The 16,763-nt window shown below is 36.7% G+C and overlaps 3 protein-coding genes across 4 annotated transcripts; 1 reads left to right on the plus strand and 2 right to left on the minus strand.

Moving 5' to 3' along the window:
• The first annotated feature begins 364 nt into the window (after positions 1–364).
• On the plus strand, positions 365–5,727 carry LOC114723145 (cyclin-dependent kinase G-2-like). Its single transcript, XM_028909294.1, has 8 exons — positions 365–371; positions 791–886; positions 1,297–2,731; positions 2,834–2,969; positions 3,063–3,151; positions 3,352–3,463; positions 3,556–4,508; positions 4,614–5,727. The coding sequence occupies exons 1-7, from the start codon at positions 365–367 to the stop codon at positions 3,652–3,654; spliced, it is 1,974 nt and encodes a 657-aa protein (XP_028765127.1). The 3' UTR covers positions 3,655–4,508; positions 4,614–5,727.
• A 249-nt stretch (positions 5,728–5,976) lies between these two features.
• On the minus strand, positions 5,977–10,727 carry LOC114723192 (adenylate kinase 4). 2 transcript variants are annotated; one of them, XM_028909354.1, is made up of 7 exons: positions 10,635–10,727; positions 10,390–10,544; positions 7,530–7,675; positions 7,299–7,418; positions 6,915–7,082; positions 6,490–6,579; positions 5,977–6,314 (listed from the first exon to the last, which is right to left on the minus strand). In XM_028909354.1, exons 2-7 carry the CDS (start codon positions 10,493–10,495, stop codon positions 6,213–6,215), a joined length of 732 nt encoding a protein of 243 aa, XP_028765187.1. In that variant the 5' UTR covers positions 10,496–10,544; positions 10,635–10,727; the 3' UTR covers positions 5,977–6,212. The 2 variants fall into 2 exon arrangements, with proteins under 2 accessions (XP_028765187.1, XP_028765188.1); XM_028909355.1 differs by having other exon boundaries at positions 10,390–10,505; positions 10,635–10,673.
• A 584-nt stretch (positions 10,728–11,311) lies between these two features.
• On the minus strand, positions 11,312–14,964 carry LOC114723074 (nucleolar protein 56-like). The gene is made up of 8 exons (XM_028909217.1): positions 14,685–14,964; positions 13,699–13,913; positions 13,407–13,564; positions 13,036–13,223; positions 12,705–12,957; positions 12,321–12,469; positions 12,100–12,234; positions 11,312–11,914 (listed from the first exon to the last, which is right to left on the minus strand). Exons 1-8 carry the CDS (start codon positions 14,887–14,889, stop codon positions 11,538–11,540), a joined length of 1,680 nt encoding a protein of 559 aa, XP_028765050.1. The 5' UTR covers positions 14,890–14,964; the 3' UTR covers positions 11,312–11,537.
• Positions 14,965–16,763: the final 1,799 nt, after the last annotated feature.

Below are 16,763 nucleotides of genomic sequence, written 5' to 3' on the forward strand. Positions count from 1 at the left end.
CTCCTCAAATTAGTCAACTGGCTCTTATAATTAGGACTAGGGGTAGTATGATGAAGCAACAAAACCCTGACTTCTTCTTATCATTGTTATTATTTTTTGTGGGAAATACCCCGACTCATTTGGAAAGACTTAAAAAATCTCCTATAAACACGTTTCATAAAAACCGAGATAAAACTCCTCTTATATACTTGCTTTATATTCTGTAAATTATTATTAAAAAGCTATTTATAAGTTGTTCCAAACGGGTCCTTAGACTTAAAATGAGGGCCATTAACATAACCCCCCAAAAAAAAGGAAAGAGGATCAATAATCTGCTTCATCCTAGCAAATTTGAAAGGATAACCATTAAATTATATCCTAAATAATGACGAGTATATCATTATATAGGACACGTGTTAATTACTTTTATGCCGACGATTCATTAGCTTATGTTTCTGTTTTTAATAGTTTATATCAATATTAAAAAATTGTTAGTCTGTACACTCAAATTCACATGTATACCTTAATAACGTGAAACGTGAAATTATTAGAGATTTAAGCATCCATATAATTACAATATTCATAGGATTTTTGGCCTACGAATAATTTATATTCAAAGGTTTTATCCATGGAATATCTAATAAATAAAAACACGATATTTTTGTCACCAAAAAAAAAAACACGATATTTTACTTTCTCGGCTCGGGGCGATTTCGGTGGGGATAAAATAGGGCATCACAACACGATGCTATTTAAATTGAAATTGAAAAGTTCCCTTAACGCGTTAGCAAAGAAAGAAGGGAGCTGTGAGGCGGCGGACTCCGAATTTTCTCGATCGCGTTCATCTTGAGATTCTTGACGCTGCTGTGCTTCTTCCTTTCGCTCTTCTTCGATTTCTGTGCCGCCGGTAAGGCTACTCGATACCTGTGAAAATTATCGAGGTGCAGCGGCCGTCTAGGGTTTTGCTCGTGACCTGATTGATTGCTGTTCTCCGTTTTTCTTTGTTTTCTTTTTCGATACTTTGATCATTTCTCAAAACTGCTACGAGCCTGCCTTAATTGTGTGTGTATTCTGCTGATTCGTAGAAAGCGTTACGGCTTTTTGCTAGCAATTCAGTTTCCGAGGCTATTTTTTGAATCTCAGTTTTTGAGTCTTCTGGTGTTTGTTAGGGTTTGTATTAATTGAAACAACAAAAGATAATTCTTTTTGGGGCTCTAGGGTTGAATATTTGGGATTTGGGCTTGGGGCTCGAATAGATCTTTTCCTTAAAAACTGGTTACTGATTAAGGGGACTTGTATTTGTCAATCACATGGCAGCAAGGCGGGACAATGTTCTGAGGAAAAGAGAGTCTTACAAATATAGTTCCATTAAGGAATTTGATAATTATATTAACGGTTCTTCTGGCGCGGCAGTGCATCGATCTAGTAGCCGCCACCACGTCACACATAAGAACGGTCGAAGATCTTCCGATCGTGATGATTCAGGTCCTGGACGAACTGAGTCTTATGGTAAAAAAGAACAGAGCGAGCAGGGTAAGTTGCATGGAGATAATGGGAAATATGCACCTGCATCTGTGTTTCAGGAAGATTGTGGTGAAGTTGTGGACGCTGAAACTCATGCACCACCGGGGAAGAGAAGAAAAATATCTCCAATTGTCTGGAACTTAGCAGAAAAGGAGGTAAAAATATCTGATAACAGGACAGCACAAGCGACTGCTTTGTCTCCCTTTTGTCCATCCCGACAAAGCTCTCATGGGATCACTGGTCTATTTTATGGCGGAGCTGTTAATTCCGAATCTCCTGCTGATTCCTCTAGTGCATTACCTCAAGGACGTTCAGACAATGAGGGTGAATATGTTGATCAGTCTGATAAGAAACACGTGCAAGGTTGGAATATCACAATGTCAAGATGGTTGTCGGATGATTATTCCCCACCGAATGCATCTGATGATGATTACATGGATGGAAAAGAGACGTCAAGCCCAGAAAGTGGTGAGTTCATATGTGAAAGTTCTGAAGGCAAAAAATCCATATCATCAAGAAATAGTGCAGGAGTTGATTGTTGCTGCACATCAAGTAATAAAGAAGTTAATAGTTCCGAAAAGGAATTACTTTTGGATACTATGGATGATGATGAGGAAGATAGTGAAACTTCTAATGTTACTCACCCTTCATCAGATCCTGAAGACGGGGGCAGTTTAATAGTGGTGCCGAGAAACATAAACAGCATCCAGAGCTGCAGAAGTGTTTTAGAATTTGAAATGATCAAGAAAATAAACGAAGGAACTTATGGTATTGTCTACAAAGCTAAGGATAAGAAAACCGGGGAAATTGTAGCATTAAAGAAGGTGAAGATGAATATGGATAGAGATGGCTTTCCATTGTCCTCTTTGAGGGAAATAAATATTCTCTCATCTTTTAATCATCCTTCTATTGTGGAAGTTAAAGAAGTTGTTGTGGATGATTTTGATGGTGTTTTTATGGTAATGGAGTATATGGAGTATGACCTTAAAGGGCTGATACAGAAGATGAAGCGACCATTTAGTATAGGTGAAGTAAAATCCTTGATGATGAAACTTCTCAAGGGTGTGAAGTATCTCCATGACAATTGGGTTCTTCACAGAGACTTGAAGACATCAAATATTCTGTTAAATAAGGAGGGTGAGCTAAGAATATGTGACTTTGGTTTATCTCGCCATTATGGAAGCCCACTCAAGCCATATACTCCTCTTGTGGTTACTCTGTGGTACAGGTGAGCAGCATAGTATTAATATTTGGTCTTCATTTATGTTCATTGATGGATAAACTAGTGGTTAATGTATTATTCATTGATGTGTATTGGTTGACTCTGCAGGGCTCCTGAGCTTCTGCTAGGTGCTAAGGAATACTCAACAGCGATTGATATGTGGTCAATTGGTTGCATAATGGCTGAATTAGTTGCCAAGTCGCCTCTATTCCAGGGAAAATCTGAAATTGAGCAGCTTAATAACGTAAATGAGCAATCCAATTCTTGTTGTATTTCATCAGTTATATTTGTGAGTACCCTTATATACTAATGAATATTTGATTTTCAACATCTGCAGATTTTCCAAACCTTGGGCACACCTAATGAAAAGATTTGGCCAGGAGTATCCAAATTATCTGGATTTAAGCCCAATTTTGTGAAGCAGCCGTGAGTTCTTATTTCCCCTTTCAAAACAGTTTTGAATTGGACTTCTGTCTGCTCCTTTATTTTCCTTTCTGTCGACCTTGCTAAGGTTAACCTTATTTCATTTTGTGAAATATGATCGGTGGAATCATCTCTGTTTTTTTCCCCCAATATCCTGTTATTACTCTTTAGTATTTTTAAACTAACCCCTTTAAGTATTTCAGGCACAATCTGTTGCGGAAGAAGTTTCCAGCTGCATCCTTCATTGGGTCACCTGTTCTTTCTGAATTGGGATTTGACTTGTTGAGCAAGCTTCTGACTTATGACCCTGAAAAGGTGAACGATAGATGGTTATGTGGTGGTTTTTTATTCGAACTGAACTTTAATGCTAATGTCGTTTTTTTTCATTTTTTGGGGTCCTTTTACAGAGGATATCTGCAGAAGCTGCTCTTCTTCATGACTGGTTCCGTGAAGCCCCTCTTCCCAAATCTGACTTCAATATCACATTACCTTCACAGCATTGCTAGGATTGTCGGACATCTTCAGGACAGGTTCCACGAAGCCCTTCTTCCAAATCTGACTTCAATATCACATTACCTTCCCAGCGGTGCTAGGATTGTAGGACAGGTGCATCTGCTGGCTGGATGTGAGGCATCTTGAGGAACAGTGCTATTTTTTTCCTCTCATAATTGTTTGTCTCACCAATTTTTATCGCTACACGTTTAAAGATTAATGTGATTGCAAAGCACAGGGCAATGGTTTCTACTAGACTTTTGGTGGGCGTAATTAGAAGCAATGAATCGATGTTTAGATTCCTGAGGTGTGACATTATACTTCTTTTTTTTTTTTTTAACGTTCTATCCAAACTCTGCGTTCTCTCTCCCGATACATTGTCTTTGCTAAAAGATGTACATATATTTCAGGATTTTCTGTATCAAATGATGAAATTCTTGAATGGTGATGTCCATATTCCCTTTCCTCCTCCTTCCTTATCGGTTGACTATCAATGATATGTAAATGATCTGAGAATTTAGTGGTTCTTGTTATTACTATTTTGCCCCATCAAGAGTAATATTATTTTTTATCCTTTGCATTTTTATTATAATTACAACAAATGGTTGTTACTTTTTGCGATGTTACTAATAGAAGACACTCCAGGGCTCAGTTAACTGTGAACTTCTGTAGTTTTCTTTTTTTAAACTGTATTATGCATTGTTGATCGTGGATTTAGCTTATGTTTTGAAGTATCATGATGGAGAAGATGGGTAATGTCATAAATGATGATGATGGAGAAGATTGGTAATGTCATAAATGATGATGATGGAGAAGATTGGTAATGTCATAAAGGGCAGAGCAATATTATGTAACTCATGCGCACGAGGTAAATTACAACATCTCCCTGACCCTGTTTATGTAATCTTCTGCGGAGGCAACGGTGTTCACAAAGCACATCCCTTTTTTTTCCCCCCTCGAAAATCTATTTCAGCTTAATGACATCAAGTATAATGGTTGACTGCTGTTGTAGTCAGTAAACTAATGTCTGGATGGTGCTTCCGGACTTTTTGGTTACTGAGGTATGCGGTCTCTTCTCCAACAGGGTTGTTACTTCGAAGTATCTTCTCAGTTAGTAGCATAACTAATTTGATCCTTTGTTGTGAAGGTCCGTTGATAATTTATTTGTGTCGGAGTAATATCTTGTTGAGGAGAAGCGCCTGTTGGGCCTTCCTCATCATAAATAATAACGCCCCCGTTCGCATGCTCAAATTACATGTTCTTATTTCTATGTATTATTATTATGCATGCACAAATACCAGAAGTGATTTACTAAATGACTTTGGCTGTCTTAATTTTACCGTTCCTTCTCATAATATTTGCTTAGAGGAACATTGAGGACAAGGGGGCAGTTTGCTCGCAGGGTTATATAGCGCATTGGTATTTTACATGGTCGTATGTTTGTCTTTTAATGTTTGTTTATGTTAAAAGATTGACTTAAAGGTGTGCGTTGGTTTAATGACCAAGACACCGATGTTGCATATAATTATTTCTGTTCTGGTGATAATTGGCCTGTTACAGGCAAGAGTTACTTTGTGGGCGGTTTTGCTGAATTGGCGTTTTGATGCTCTTCTCTCACCCTTGTAAACACATTTAAATTACTTGGAAAATCATCTGACCGAGTAGCAAGATTGTTTTCAAAGCAAGCTGATCCATTGTTAACAGTTGCTGCTGCGATAGTTGCATGGCAATTTTTTGTATTTGATGCCGGAACAGCAAGTTTTGGTGCTGCAGGATTTGTATCAAATGGTTACCAGTCTCCTTGTTGCTAGGGGTGATGACTGTCATTAGGTACATTCAGCCTTCATGACGGGCACAAAATTTCACTTCTTCAAAGTTTCCTCATGGATCCTTGTTAATAAGGCTAATATTCAGTTATCTGATCTAAGTAGTCTTAGAGTTTATTTTTATTGTTTAGTCATTTAAGTTTGCTTTAAATTGGCTAAGTGGGACAGTGTAGTGAAATTTTGTACGGCTCTAATCTAGAATTATGTATTGGAAGTATCATACAACAATCAAATACGCAGTTTAAGTTCATTGTTGGAAAATTCATTTATATTCGCTAGTCGTCAACAACTGTTGCACATGAAAATATGAATACAAAACAAGCGAAAGTAAATTTTTAAAAGGCGTACGGAAGCTTCAAAGTTTTGTTATTTTACTTCCAAACTTTAATACAGACATCTTAGATCTCTGGTTCTTGAATTTTTTGAGCATGCAAAATCTCCTGCTTACAACGAAAAATGGCAATTCTTGTGGCATTTGTAAGATGACAAAAAGGGGACATCATATACGAGTTGCGATGAACAAAACTTCGCCCTGGCATCTTCAATTCACCTTATTTCGTAGATATAACTCATCAAATACTTCGACATGAGCCCGCATGCAAGTTTTGTTTTCGGCGAAAAATCAGCAACGTTAAAAGTCAGGCGAAACCCGCGTCTTCACATATTTAATTAAAATTACAAATTAGCAACAATGATTGTTTTCAATGGGCCAAAAACAAATGCATTCCGCACTGATTTAGAAAGCACTATGAAGACAGCACTTTCTCGACCTCAGTTGTAACCTCTTTGGGAGGCTTCTCTGCATGAAGGTCAGCAACAAGACCTTTCTTTGAATAATAATCAATAACCTGCACGTCGCATGCCAAAATCAATTGTTAATAACAACCCTGACGGCAAGAACAAGCAATTTCTCATGTGCAATTCCTACCACTTATTACCAAATTCCTTGTCAATGGACAACGATCTCTATTAAAAGCTAATAGTTTAACTAAATCTTTAGGCAAAGACGGATGAAAATCATACTGGTTCCGTTTGTCTGTGAAATGCTTCCAGTCTAGATTTCAAGACAGCTGCTGTGTCATCCTTGCGCTGAATCAGGGGTTCCCCAGTAACCTAAGCAAACCAACAAATTAGACAATTTGTATCGTGATATGCAATGCATTAATACTTCCTTGAGACAACAGCAATTCACATTAAGAGGAATGAATATAGCCTGCAACTCAAACAAGAAATGCCGCAAAACTACCTTGATTTGTTAGACGAATTTAAAAATAAACATGAGTTTTCTTTCATACTTAGATGCTAAGATTGTACCTCAGGTGATAATAAAATATTGGGAACAATTCATATTAATAACTTCATATTTTTAAAAAATTAGAATTTCATGGATATCATATGCATGGATACACGCATAAATATATACGAGTACATCTATAGATTAGACTTACATCATCAACTCCTGGAACCTTCGGCGGGGCAAATTTTGTATGGTAGGTTCTCCCACTGGATGGGTGTAACCAACGGCCGGTAATCCTTTCTTCAAGGATAGCATCATCAATTGCAAAATTGAGTACCTTGTCGAGTTTTACCCCCTTCCTTTCCAGCATCTCATCAAGCTGCAAGTAAACAAAGGACATTTGAATGTCAAATTTCTCGAGGCAAGTAAACATGCACATATTCTTCTCTTTTGCAGCATCTCTTCAAACTGCAAGCAATATGAGCAAAGAATGTTTGAATATCATATTGCTGACGCAACTACAGAGCACAAATATTTGACCAACAACCTATCACTCGATATCAATGAGTTGCCAAGATGTCATCAACCGTAATACCTTTTGTGCTTGGACCACAGTTCTAGGGAAACCATCGAGAATGAAACCTTTCTGACATGATGGTTTCTTCATTGCCTCATCTATAATTCCAACAACCAAGTCGTCCGAAACAAGTTCTCCCTGAAAAGCAAGTACATAAAACCATATCAATAATCAATAACCGACTTAAAAGTGCACATAGAAATAATACAGTTAACTCTGAGGGAACACATTACAAAAAGTGAACCTTACCTTGTCCATCGCTTCTTTAGCCTTGATGCCAAGAGGTGTTTTAGCTGCTACAGCAGCTCTTAACATGTCACCAGTAGCCAAGTGGCACAGGCAATACTCATCCTTTATGATTGGTGATTGGGTGCCTTTTCCCGATCCAGGTGGACCTGCATCAACATGCTCTCAAGCTCAGCACTACCTATGCAGCATAGCAGTGTTATTTATTATTTGTGCCCATGATCAAGTACATCCAATAATGAATAATTTTTCAGCCAATCTAACTAATAATTTATGACACGCTTAATGCCGATAAAGTCATAACTTATCAGAGCTGATTCAAAGCAGCAAATGGAAAATCGTAAAAGCTCATACTCCTGTTTCCTCATCCTTGTATTTATTTATTTGAATGCGATCAAACCCTGACAGGGGGGTATTCAATTGTACCCATAACTAAAATCATAAGCAAGTATTAAATATGATAGAAAAAAGAGAAAAGAAACAGAAGTAACTTCATGTGGTCACGAACAAATCCATAACCCAAATGCTCTCATCATATGTTAATAAAACTTTATCACATGTTAAAGGAATAACCATAATATTAATCTAATATAAGCAACAAATATCAAATTAAAATATTAGTATAACTGTATGAGGACCTTGGAAAAGACTTTCTTAAGAACTACACTGCACTAGATGCGGGAGCAGTCACTCTAAAATCTTGCATACCAAGTCTCATGTTATATAGTGATCTGCATGTTCAATTAAGCAAAGTAATTTAATCCTTGACAGTCTCTATTTCGCAAATAGAAAAAGAATCATCATAAAAAGGGAAATTCCAACTCAAGCAACTTCCCTTCGAGGACAGGAACAACTGTAGTACACTTCTTGTACTAACTTTAGGGACATGCGGCAGTTTAACTGCCTATATTGAAGAAACAGGCACCCCAACATTTATATTTTGCAGATCAAAAGGCAAGAATAACTTGATAACTAAAAGAAGTGGCCAGTACGGAGATGAAACTTTTTAGCAGAAACCGTAAAAATGCATCAGAACAATAAAATCATTAATTTCAACTTAGAGCTCAATTCCAAGCTATTCTCATTGTAAGTGTTTTAGAGTTGGAAAGAGGAAACGGCAGCAGAACTTGATTAATCCAAATATAAACGACAAAATCACTACATATCGTGTATTTCTAGGAACATAGCTCATGCTATGCACCTCTTTCGACTAGGAGAAAGCCATCAAATCAGGATGCATTTTGAATATAGAATAAACTGTTATCAAAAATTGGAAACAAGTTTTGAACTATTAACTTTTATTTAACTTGGAATCGAAGGGTTTTTGTTTGAGTAAAAGCAGGACAGAATATATGCATTGCATTTTTTACAAGAGACAAGCTAGAACAGATTTGGAGGTTAGACTGGGAATCAAGTCATTCCAAAAGTGAAAAAGTTTAGATATTTGGGATTAATTATACAAAAAGATGGTGAAATTGATGGTGATATTAGTCATAAAATTCAAGTTGGGTGGTTTAAATGAAGAAAAATGACAGGACTTATCTGTGATCGGGAAGTACCTAATAAGGTCAAAGGAAAGTTTTATCACACTGCTTTAAGACCAACAATGTTATATGGTAGTAAGCATTGGGCTTTAAAGGGACAACATGAACATAAAGTGGCGGTAGCCAAGAGGAGAACGTCATACAAGGATATATAAGATTTATAATGATCATTCACGCAGAAAAGTTGAAGTGGTTGCTATTGATGAGAAAATGGTAAAAAATCATTTAAGGTGGTTTGGTCAAGTACAAAGAAGGCCTTTGGATATACCGGTGAGAAGAATTGATCAAACAGTATAAAGTCCTCTGACAAGGAGTAGAGAAAGGTCAAAGAGAACATTTAATAAAGTCACTGAACAAGATCTTTCAATTAACAATATATCCAAAGATTTGGCTCCAAATAGAGTTTAATGATGTTGTACGATCCATGTGACCAATCCCATCTAGTGGGATAAGGCCTTATTGTTATTGTTGTTGTAACTTTTATCTAACTACACAATCACATACTTTCGAGATATATATATTTCTAACAACCAGAGTCTGACACCAAGTGATTACAAATAATTTGAAGTATCATGTAGTTCTGTGCCATATGTAATACAAGTAACAAGGACACTGCTCCCATTTTTTTAAAGCGTGCTTCAATGGCATCTCTACATACTATGCACATACCCCAAGTACTCACCATCAACAGAGAAATGACCTCTACAGAAGAAGCATATTTGTTATGACAGCTACCAAGCAACTGACAAGAATGACAGAAAAACTACTAGATAAGACGTAACATTGGGCAAATGACCTTGAAAAATAAGACCTAAACATACAAACACCTGAACTTAAGACTTTGAAACTCTCACTTATCCTTAAACACTGAAGATAGAAAATAAAAATCCTCAAGACACCTTAGAAACAAAACCCATGAACCAGCGAAAGAAAACGTTCGAATTTCTTAATGTCCATATCAGGTAAGAATACCATACCCAGGTATCTCCAGCCCTAATGGTCACTAGTTTCTGCCATGATTTATTATCAGCCACTGGTATATACTTGAAATTTCTAAGTGCCCTCCCTATTATAATGATAGCAGCAGTTGCTGCAGAAAAAAGAACCTTAAACCCAGAACAGGCTGAACATTTTTTATTTTTTTAATTATAATAATCCTAAGACAGATAATCCTTGTGGAATCCCCAGACTGAACCCTAGTAACCGCACCAACATCACAGAAACATCTAACTCTCTATAACATTCAAACGGTTGTTTCGGATCTGTCGGACTACCAACTAAAAGAGGACAAACAAAGAAAGCTGAAGAGAAAGAAATACCAATGAGGATAAGACGCTTGTCGGGTTTGGAGGCGCACTTCATGCGACGGAGAAGCTCAGTCATGAGATCCACAGAAGGAACATCTTCCAAGTTAGCGTTCGCCATTTTGCTTCCTCTGCGTGCTATCCTCCTTGGCCTCGCGGTTTTTTATGCTCTGCAGCAGAATCTCGCTTACTTTCGAAAGAGAGAAAGAACAAAAATATATATTCTGATCCAATTTCAGCGAAGATTTCCAGATTCTTACCTTCTCGGCTTGGGGCTTCGGATTCGCAACACAAACAGACTCTTTCACCCTTGCGGTTAGGCGAGGGTTAAAATGGCAGTTTGAAATGTGCCCTTGCACACATTTTATACTTAAATTCTCTCTTTAATTTATGAGAGAAATCAATAAAATACGTCCCGTCTTGTCAATTATACATTTTTCTCACCTGAATACCAATTGTTTTAACATATGGTAATTTTTCGCTGATCCTTTTGGGTTGGGGGAAATGTCTATTTAATTCAATAAATTATCGCAACATCGTTTTCTTTAATTCTCCAACAAAGATGTGATATGGCCTTTTTTTTTTTTTTTTTTTGCCAGACGACATAACCTATAAATGTTATAATTTGATAATTTATTCATGTTAGCTTTTCAAATGTTCAAATTTTAATTGTCCGTATCAGCACTTCATTTGTCAATCAATGCGTGTATGTACTCAAAATACATGAAACCTGAGCTCGAGAAATATAATTCATTTCTAAGACACCATGACCCATGTTTAATTAATCGGAAAATGCGGTTAGGAAATCTTATCAGATCAACATGATGTGCCAACGAATTAAATCACTTATTAAATCAAACAGCAGCAGTAATTATGACCATGGAAATTTGAAATATGATATGAGATGTTTTTAAAATTCCTAATATGAATCATGGCAGATCAAGGCACAAAAATTGATTATAACCAAAAAAAAAAAGAAGTTATAACAGTGCAATACAATAATGGTGCCCAAATTTGCTAGAACAAAATTTTCTGTGATGAAGGGAAATCAGACATCTAGATTAGTGTAGCACAAAGCACGCATTCAAGACAAAGATCTATACTCCCCTAGCTTCCAGAATGATAAGACAATAATTCTACAACAAAATCTGCAGCCTCATAATTTATTCATCATCCTCATTTTTGGATTTCTTCTTCTTCTTCTTGGCCTTAATAGCAGCGTCCTGTACTTCTCCGTCATCATCTTTCTTCTCTTTCTTCTTCTTCTTCTTCTTCTTCTTAACTTCTCCATTTGCCTCGGCATTATTTGCATCATCTTGACCGGCCACATCCCGCATCTCCGTGTCCACATCCAATTTCCTCTTTTCTTTCTTCTTCTTCTTCTTTTCTGATTTGTCATCCTCTAATGCATCACCATTTGTAAAACCGTTAGACTTATCTACAGCCATTTCTTCAACTCCATCTGCAGCAGCGGCTTTTGGCTTCTTCTTGCCTTTCTTGGCGGATACTTCAGTAGGCACTTCTGTAGCAATCTCGGTATCTGCAATAATTACTACAAATCAGCAAAATTACACAACTAAACCCGCGCAGAAAAATTTGGGTACTTCTCAAATCCCCATGTATTGCAGCAATCGTGAGTTTTCAGAATCAGTCAGTCTTGGAGTTCAAAGGCTAAATTTAAGGAGACAGAAAGATAAAAATAAAGTGTCATTGAATCCTACAAACCTTTATCTTGAGCACTTTCAATGGCAGCCTTCATGACATCAAGGTTCTTACGAGGGGCAACTCCCTTGTCATAAAAGTCAAGTCGCTCCTCAACTTGTTCACGGAGTTTCTCTCCAAAAGCTGTACTACCCCTTTCTGCAACAAGTAGAACCAAAGTATTTCACAGAAGGATGTGGTAAGTGATATATTACATTTCAGCAATTAACAAGTTAGAAGCTAACCAGAAAAGCAGTCAATGCGTGATGCAATTGAACACTTATTTGCAAGATAGCGAGCCATTCGGCCTTTGTTTTTGGCAGATGCTCGACCAATAAAAGATGAATGGAATATCAGACCGTATTTGGGAGTATTGCCTCTAGTTTTCAACGCCCTGAATACACCAAAGCCAAATGATTAATAGAAGCAACTGTGTTCCCTATGCAAATCCAATATCGGTGTCAAAATTGAAGACCAAATTAGCTATGGCCTTGTACAATAGATATCCTAACGGTAATGAAAAAATCAAAAACCTTGTAGTATTACATCTGAAGCACCTTTTTTGTTGCTAACATCACTAATAAATTCAAGCTTTAGTTAACCAAAACAAGAGGTGCTAAGCTATAAACCTGAACAAAGCTTTCTCTGCACCAAGAATTTGAAGGGTAGAAGAGGGGCACTTGGCCAAATTAGTGAGGCTTCCAGCATGTGAAATCAATCGCGCACCAACAACTTCACCAATCAAAGAGGCCAAATTTGGTGCAATGTCATTCATCTTAGTAACAAGATAGTCATAAAGCTTCCTCCTATACTCAGATAGGTCCATTACCCTCTGAGCAAATTGCTGGACATTAATTAGGTCCACTGGAGACAAATCCTGTCCTGAAGAAAATCAAGAGAGTGAAGGCTTTATATAGAAAATAATGCTAAAGTTATGCAACACAAGCACAAGAATCCTACCCATAGATGCCTTGGCAGCTTCCACAATCTCCTTTGCCTTGTCTTCATCTCCAATTATGTCTGTTAAACCTGAGAGTTTGTCCTCAGACAGCTTGGACTTATCTTCGATATATTTTGCAACTCTGGCATATAGATAATTGTCATTTACAATCTTCACCAGTTCAGGAAAATGCCATGAATACCATTCCCTGCACAGATTTGATGAACCAGCACAGAGTAAATATTAACTTGCATTAAATAAGTTTTTAATTACTCAAAATCATGCTTCAAATGGCACCAGTTTTCCAAATATAGTAAAGGTTGTGGAATATAATGACGATACTGGATTTGATTATATATGTATTGCTTTGCACATTTGTCAAATAATATACCTGACTCTCATGGAAAAAGAATTGATATCTTTATCAAGTGTATCAAGAAGGAAGATTGCTTGAATGACCATATTGTCAACTCGGTTAACATTAAATTTCACTTTTGCCCTGCTGTAACTATGCCCCAGACCAAGTTGAGCTTTTTCCAAATCTCCAGGCTATGGAATTTCAGAAAGTCAAAGAAAAGCAAAATGAAATTAAAAAAACAGAGAGAAAAATATGATTACATTAAAGGGAGGAATTCATATCCTTGGAATACAAAAAATTGAAGGGACCCAGAGAAAATGCTAACCTTGAGATCATTGAGAAATCTGTCAAAATGGAGCCGGACGCCTCGAAGCAGCTCACCCACAAACTCATTACTTTGACACGGAATTTTAGTCACTTCAGAGATCTGAGAACCAATCTTAGGATCTACTACACCTAAACTGAACTTCGCCTTCTTGCCTTCCTTAACTTTTGGGAGATTAATCTCGAGAAAACTTCTCAGCTCATCAGTCAACAAACCTGAAAGCCAGACATAATTAATAAGATAAGATGAAGATTCGCACCATGAATTGAACCATCGGATTTCAATTTTGTGCAAAGATACACATATCAGTCATCAAACCAAACCAGACAATAACATCATATAAGCAAATACACAAAATCGACCCCAGCCAAACATCATTTAAGTGAGTTGCGGACAGAGATGAATCTTCAATATTTTCCGAATTATTAAACATGTAGTTGAGACCCAAAGTTTCAAATTCAATCTCTTGGATGTTTCTCCTGACCAAACAATGGCTGCATGGAATGATGTGAAAATGTGGAATGTCAGATATTAAGTTCATTAATTAAGAAGAATAAACATCTTCCAACCAACAAAATCAAGGTCCAGCCTCTCGAAGATGTAGAAGAAGAAGACAGCAAATTTATAATATGGAACTAAGTAAACCGATCAAAAAACCACCAAAATTACATGTCTCTCACTAACATGACCTCCGAGATGCACCAAGAACAACTAACGCTACCAACTAAATTTGACGTTGCTTTTTCAGCAAGCGTTAACAGAAGCAAGAGACAAAAAGCAAATAAGTTGTTCCTGAAAGGATGACTACAACCCAACTTTGTACACAAAGTGAACTTCAATATTCAGCCAACACGTGAGCAATCTATAAGATTCCACGAACACAGACCAATACTAACACGTAATGGCGCTCATAATACGAATTGGATCAAAAGTTCAAACCGCTTCGCAAAACCTACACGTTCAGAGTGAAAAATGAGAGAGGTTACCTTCAGAAACAGAGTTGCATTGCTTAAGAGCATCAAGAGCAGATTGGAAAGGAGAAAATGCTGCAAGCTGCACGACCTTGCCGAAGCGGTTCAAGTCAGAAACAGAGTTCCGAACCGCTTCCGTGTTCTGCCCAATCTCATCAAGGCCATGAGCATGGAATAGGGCGTAGCCAGAAGCGGATTCATGGAGAAGGTAGAGAGCCATTGAAGAAAGAAACCCTAGGCCTGCGAGGACAATGTGCGGGCGGCAGGAGGAGGAAGGAACAAGACCATTTGAAGATTACTGCGTAAAAAGCGAAGTAGGGTTTAGGGTTTTAGTGCAAAATTGACGCCGTTGTGTAGGAGTGATCTCATTCGTCCGATATGCATACTTGTGTTTTGACTCCTCGGATGTCGTCGCTGAAATAGCTGGGACCCATGTAGCGACTCTTGTCTTCGGTGGACTGGTGAGGATAGATACATTTGATACTTCTTTTTCATCACATATTTACAAATTCTTATCTATTATAACTAATAATTTTATGAATCTCCCTTTGCTTTGATTCCTTTTTTTTTTTGGACTGACCTTTTGCTTTGATTCGAAAAAAAAAATAATTCATCATAAATATGATGGACAGAAGATAAGCTAATCATAAATAAATATGTGTTTATATTATATTATAGCATTTAATATAACCATCTATAATTATTTATATGCTTTTTAATTTTATTTAGTATAGAATAAATTTTATAAAGATACTTATATGCGGGCCCAAAACAGAGATGGTAAGCTAAAAAGGTAATATCTTCTCTGTAATTTTAGTGTGGATTGAGAAAAATCAAAGGTTTATTTGTTACTTATTGATGTGATATCAATGTGCCATGCATTATTTATGTCACAATCCGATTTGCTAAACTCATTGTTTATAAGGTGATAACAAATCAAACCGAGTTGACAAACATCTTCTATGATGGAAAAGCTTTAAACTCGTTTTAAAATTTTATCCATGGAAGCAGCAAACAAACTCAATTATAAAGGTCCATTGTGGTTATAAAAGAACATCTTACAACCACAGATAATAAAATTAGTAAGATGATATAATATCATAGTAGAAATAACAGAATATGTATAAATAGTTTGGAAAAGATATGACTTAGCTCTTTTTTCCTAAGTACATGTATGTATCCTTTCTGGTTGAGGCATTGTCAAACATTAAGTGGGGATATCTTTTTCGGTAACAATTCAATTCAAATTTAAATTTATCACAGTCAGATACTTGATTTGGGTTTTGCAATTTTTTTTCGTATAAGGATGTTGAAAATTTTTTTTTGGTTGCCCACCCAGTTCACCGGAACTTTTACTCCGATTACATCTGGATCCGACCCGCGTCACGCACCTGGCTGTGGTGGGTGAGTCTCCCAACTGGAATTTCTGTATACGCTGAGACTCGAACTCGAGACCTCACTTAAGCGGTACCAAACCGCTTATCACTTGAACCAATCCCTGTTGGTTAAAGATGCTGAATTTTACAATAACGGCTGAGGTGAGATAAATGCTTTGAAGCTCAAAACATAAGCTCGACCACTAAGCCCACAATCGTTGGCGGGAGAGAAAAACCAATATGCTCACAGTCACAACCCGATGTCTCATCCTATACATAATAATAGCAATCACTGGCAAACCAAACACTAATTCTCTTTTGATCGAAAGCCAAACGTCAATTTCCATTGATCATTGATTCCTCAAATTTTATATTATGGGTTTTGATCTCTCAAGAATAAACATAGTCTATGTTTTTATTAAATTATAAAGACTAATGTTTTAAATAAAAAAAAATTTAAGAGATCAAAACCTATAACTTAAAAATTGATAGACCAAAACTGAAAATAAAAACAAATTTAAGAGACTAAAAATTGTATTAATTACAATTTTCATAGTATCATTTTTCATTTCAACCCACAATTTCAAACTTCTCAAGTAACGTTATTTTCTCCCAAAACAAGAGTCATTGCATATGTAACTGAGATTTTTTTTTTGGCCAACTATAATTGAGAAAATTATAAAAACTTTGAAGGGGTTTAATTAAAAATGGGATAAAA

The sequence above is a fragment of the Neltuma alba genome, unplaced genomic scaffold, assembly GCF_004799145.2.
Source record: "Neltuma alba isolate B1F8T4 unplaced genomic scaffold, ASM479914v2 tig00012124_pilon, whole genome shotgun sequence".
Classification (NCBI taxonomy): domain Eukaryota; kingdom Viridiplantae; phylum Streptophyta; class Magnoliopsida; order Fabales; family Fabaceae; genus Neltuma; species Neltuma alba.

Bases quoted from the DNA above. Each gene is read 5' to 3' on its own strand.
- LOC114723145 (XM_028909294.1), top strand. The intron at 887-1,296 runs GTAAGGCTACTC...ATCACATGGCAG, and splicing joins CTTCGATTTCTGTGCCGCCG to CAAGGCGGGACAATGTTCTG. The intron at 3,464-3,555 runs GTGAACGATAGA...GTCCTTTTACAG, and splicing joins TGACTTATGACCCTGAAAAG to AGGATATCTGCAGAAGCTGC.
- LOC114723192 (XM_028909354.1), bottom strand. From the start codon at position 10,495: ATGGCGAACGCTAACTTGGAAGATGTTCCTTCTGTGGATCTCATGACT. The intron at 7,083-7,298 runs GTATTACGGTTG...GTTTACTTGCAG, and splicing joins CTGTGGTCCAAGCACAAAAG to CTTGATGAGATGCTGGAAAG. The intron at 6,315-6,489 runs GTATGATTTTCA...TGCGACGTGCAG, and splicing joins TTCACAGACAAACGGAACCA to GTTATTGATTATTATTCAAA.
- LOC114723074 (XM_028909217.1), bottom strand. From the start codon at position 14,889: ATGGCTCTCTACCTTCTCCATGAATCCGCTTCTGGCTACGCCCTATTC. The intron at 12,235-12,320 runs GTTAGCTTCTAA...TACTTGTTGCAG, and splicing joins ACGCATTGACTGCTTTTCTG to AAAGGGGTAGTACAGCTTTT. The intron at 11,915-12,099 runs GTTTGTAGGATT...TAATTATTGCAG, and splicing joins TGAAAGTGCTCAAGATAAAG to ATACCGAGATTGCTACAGAA.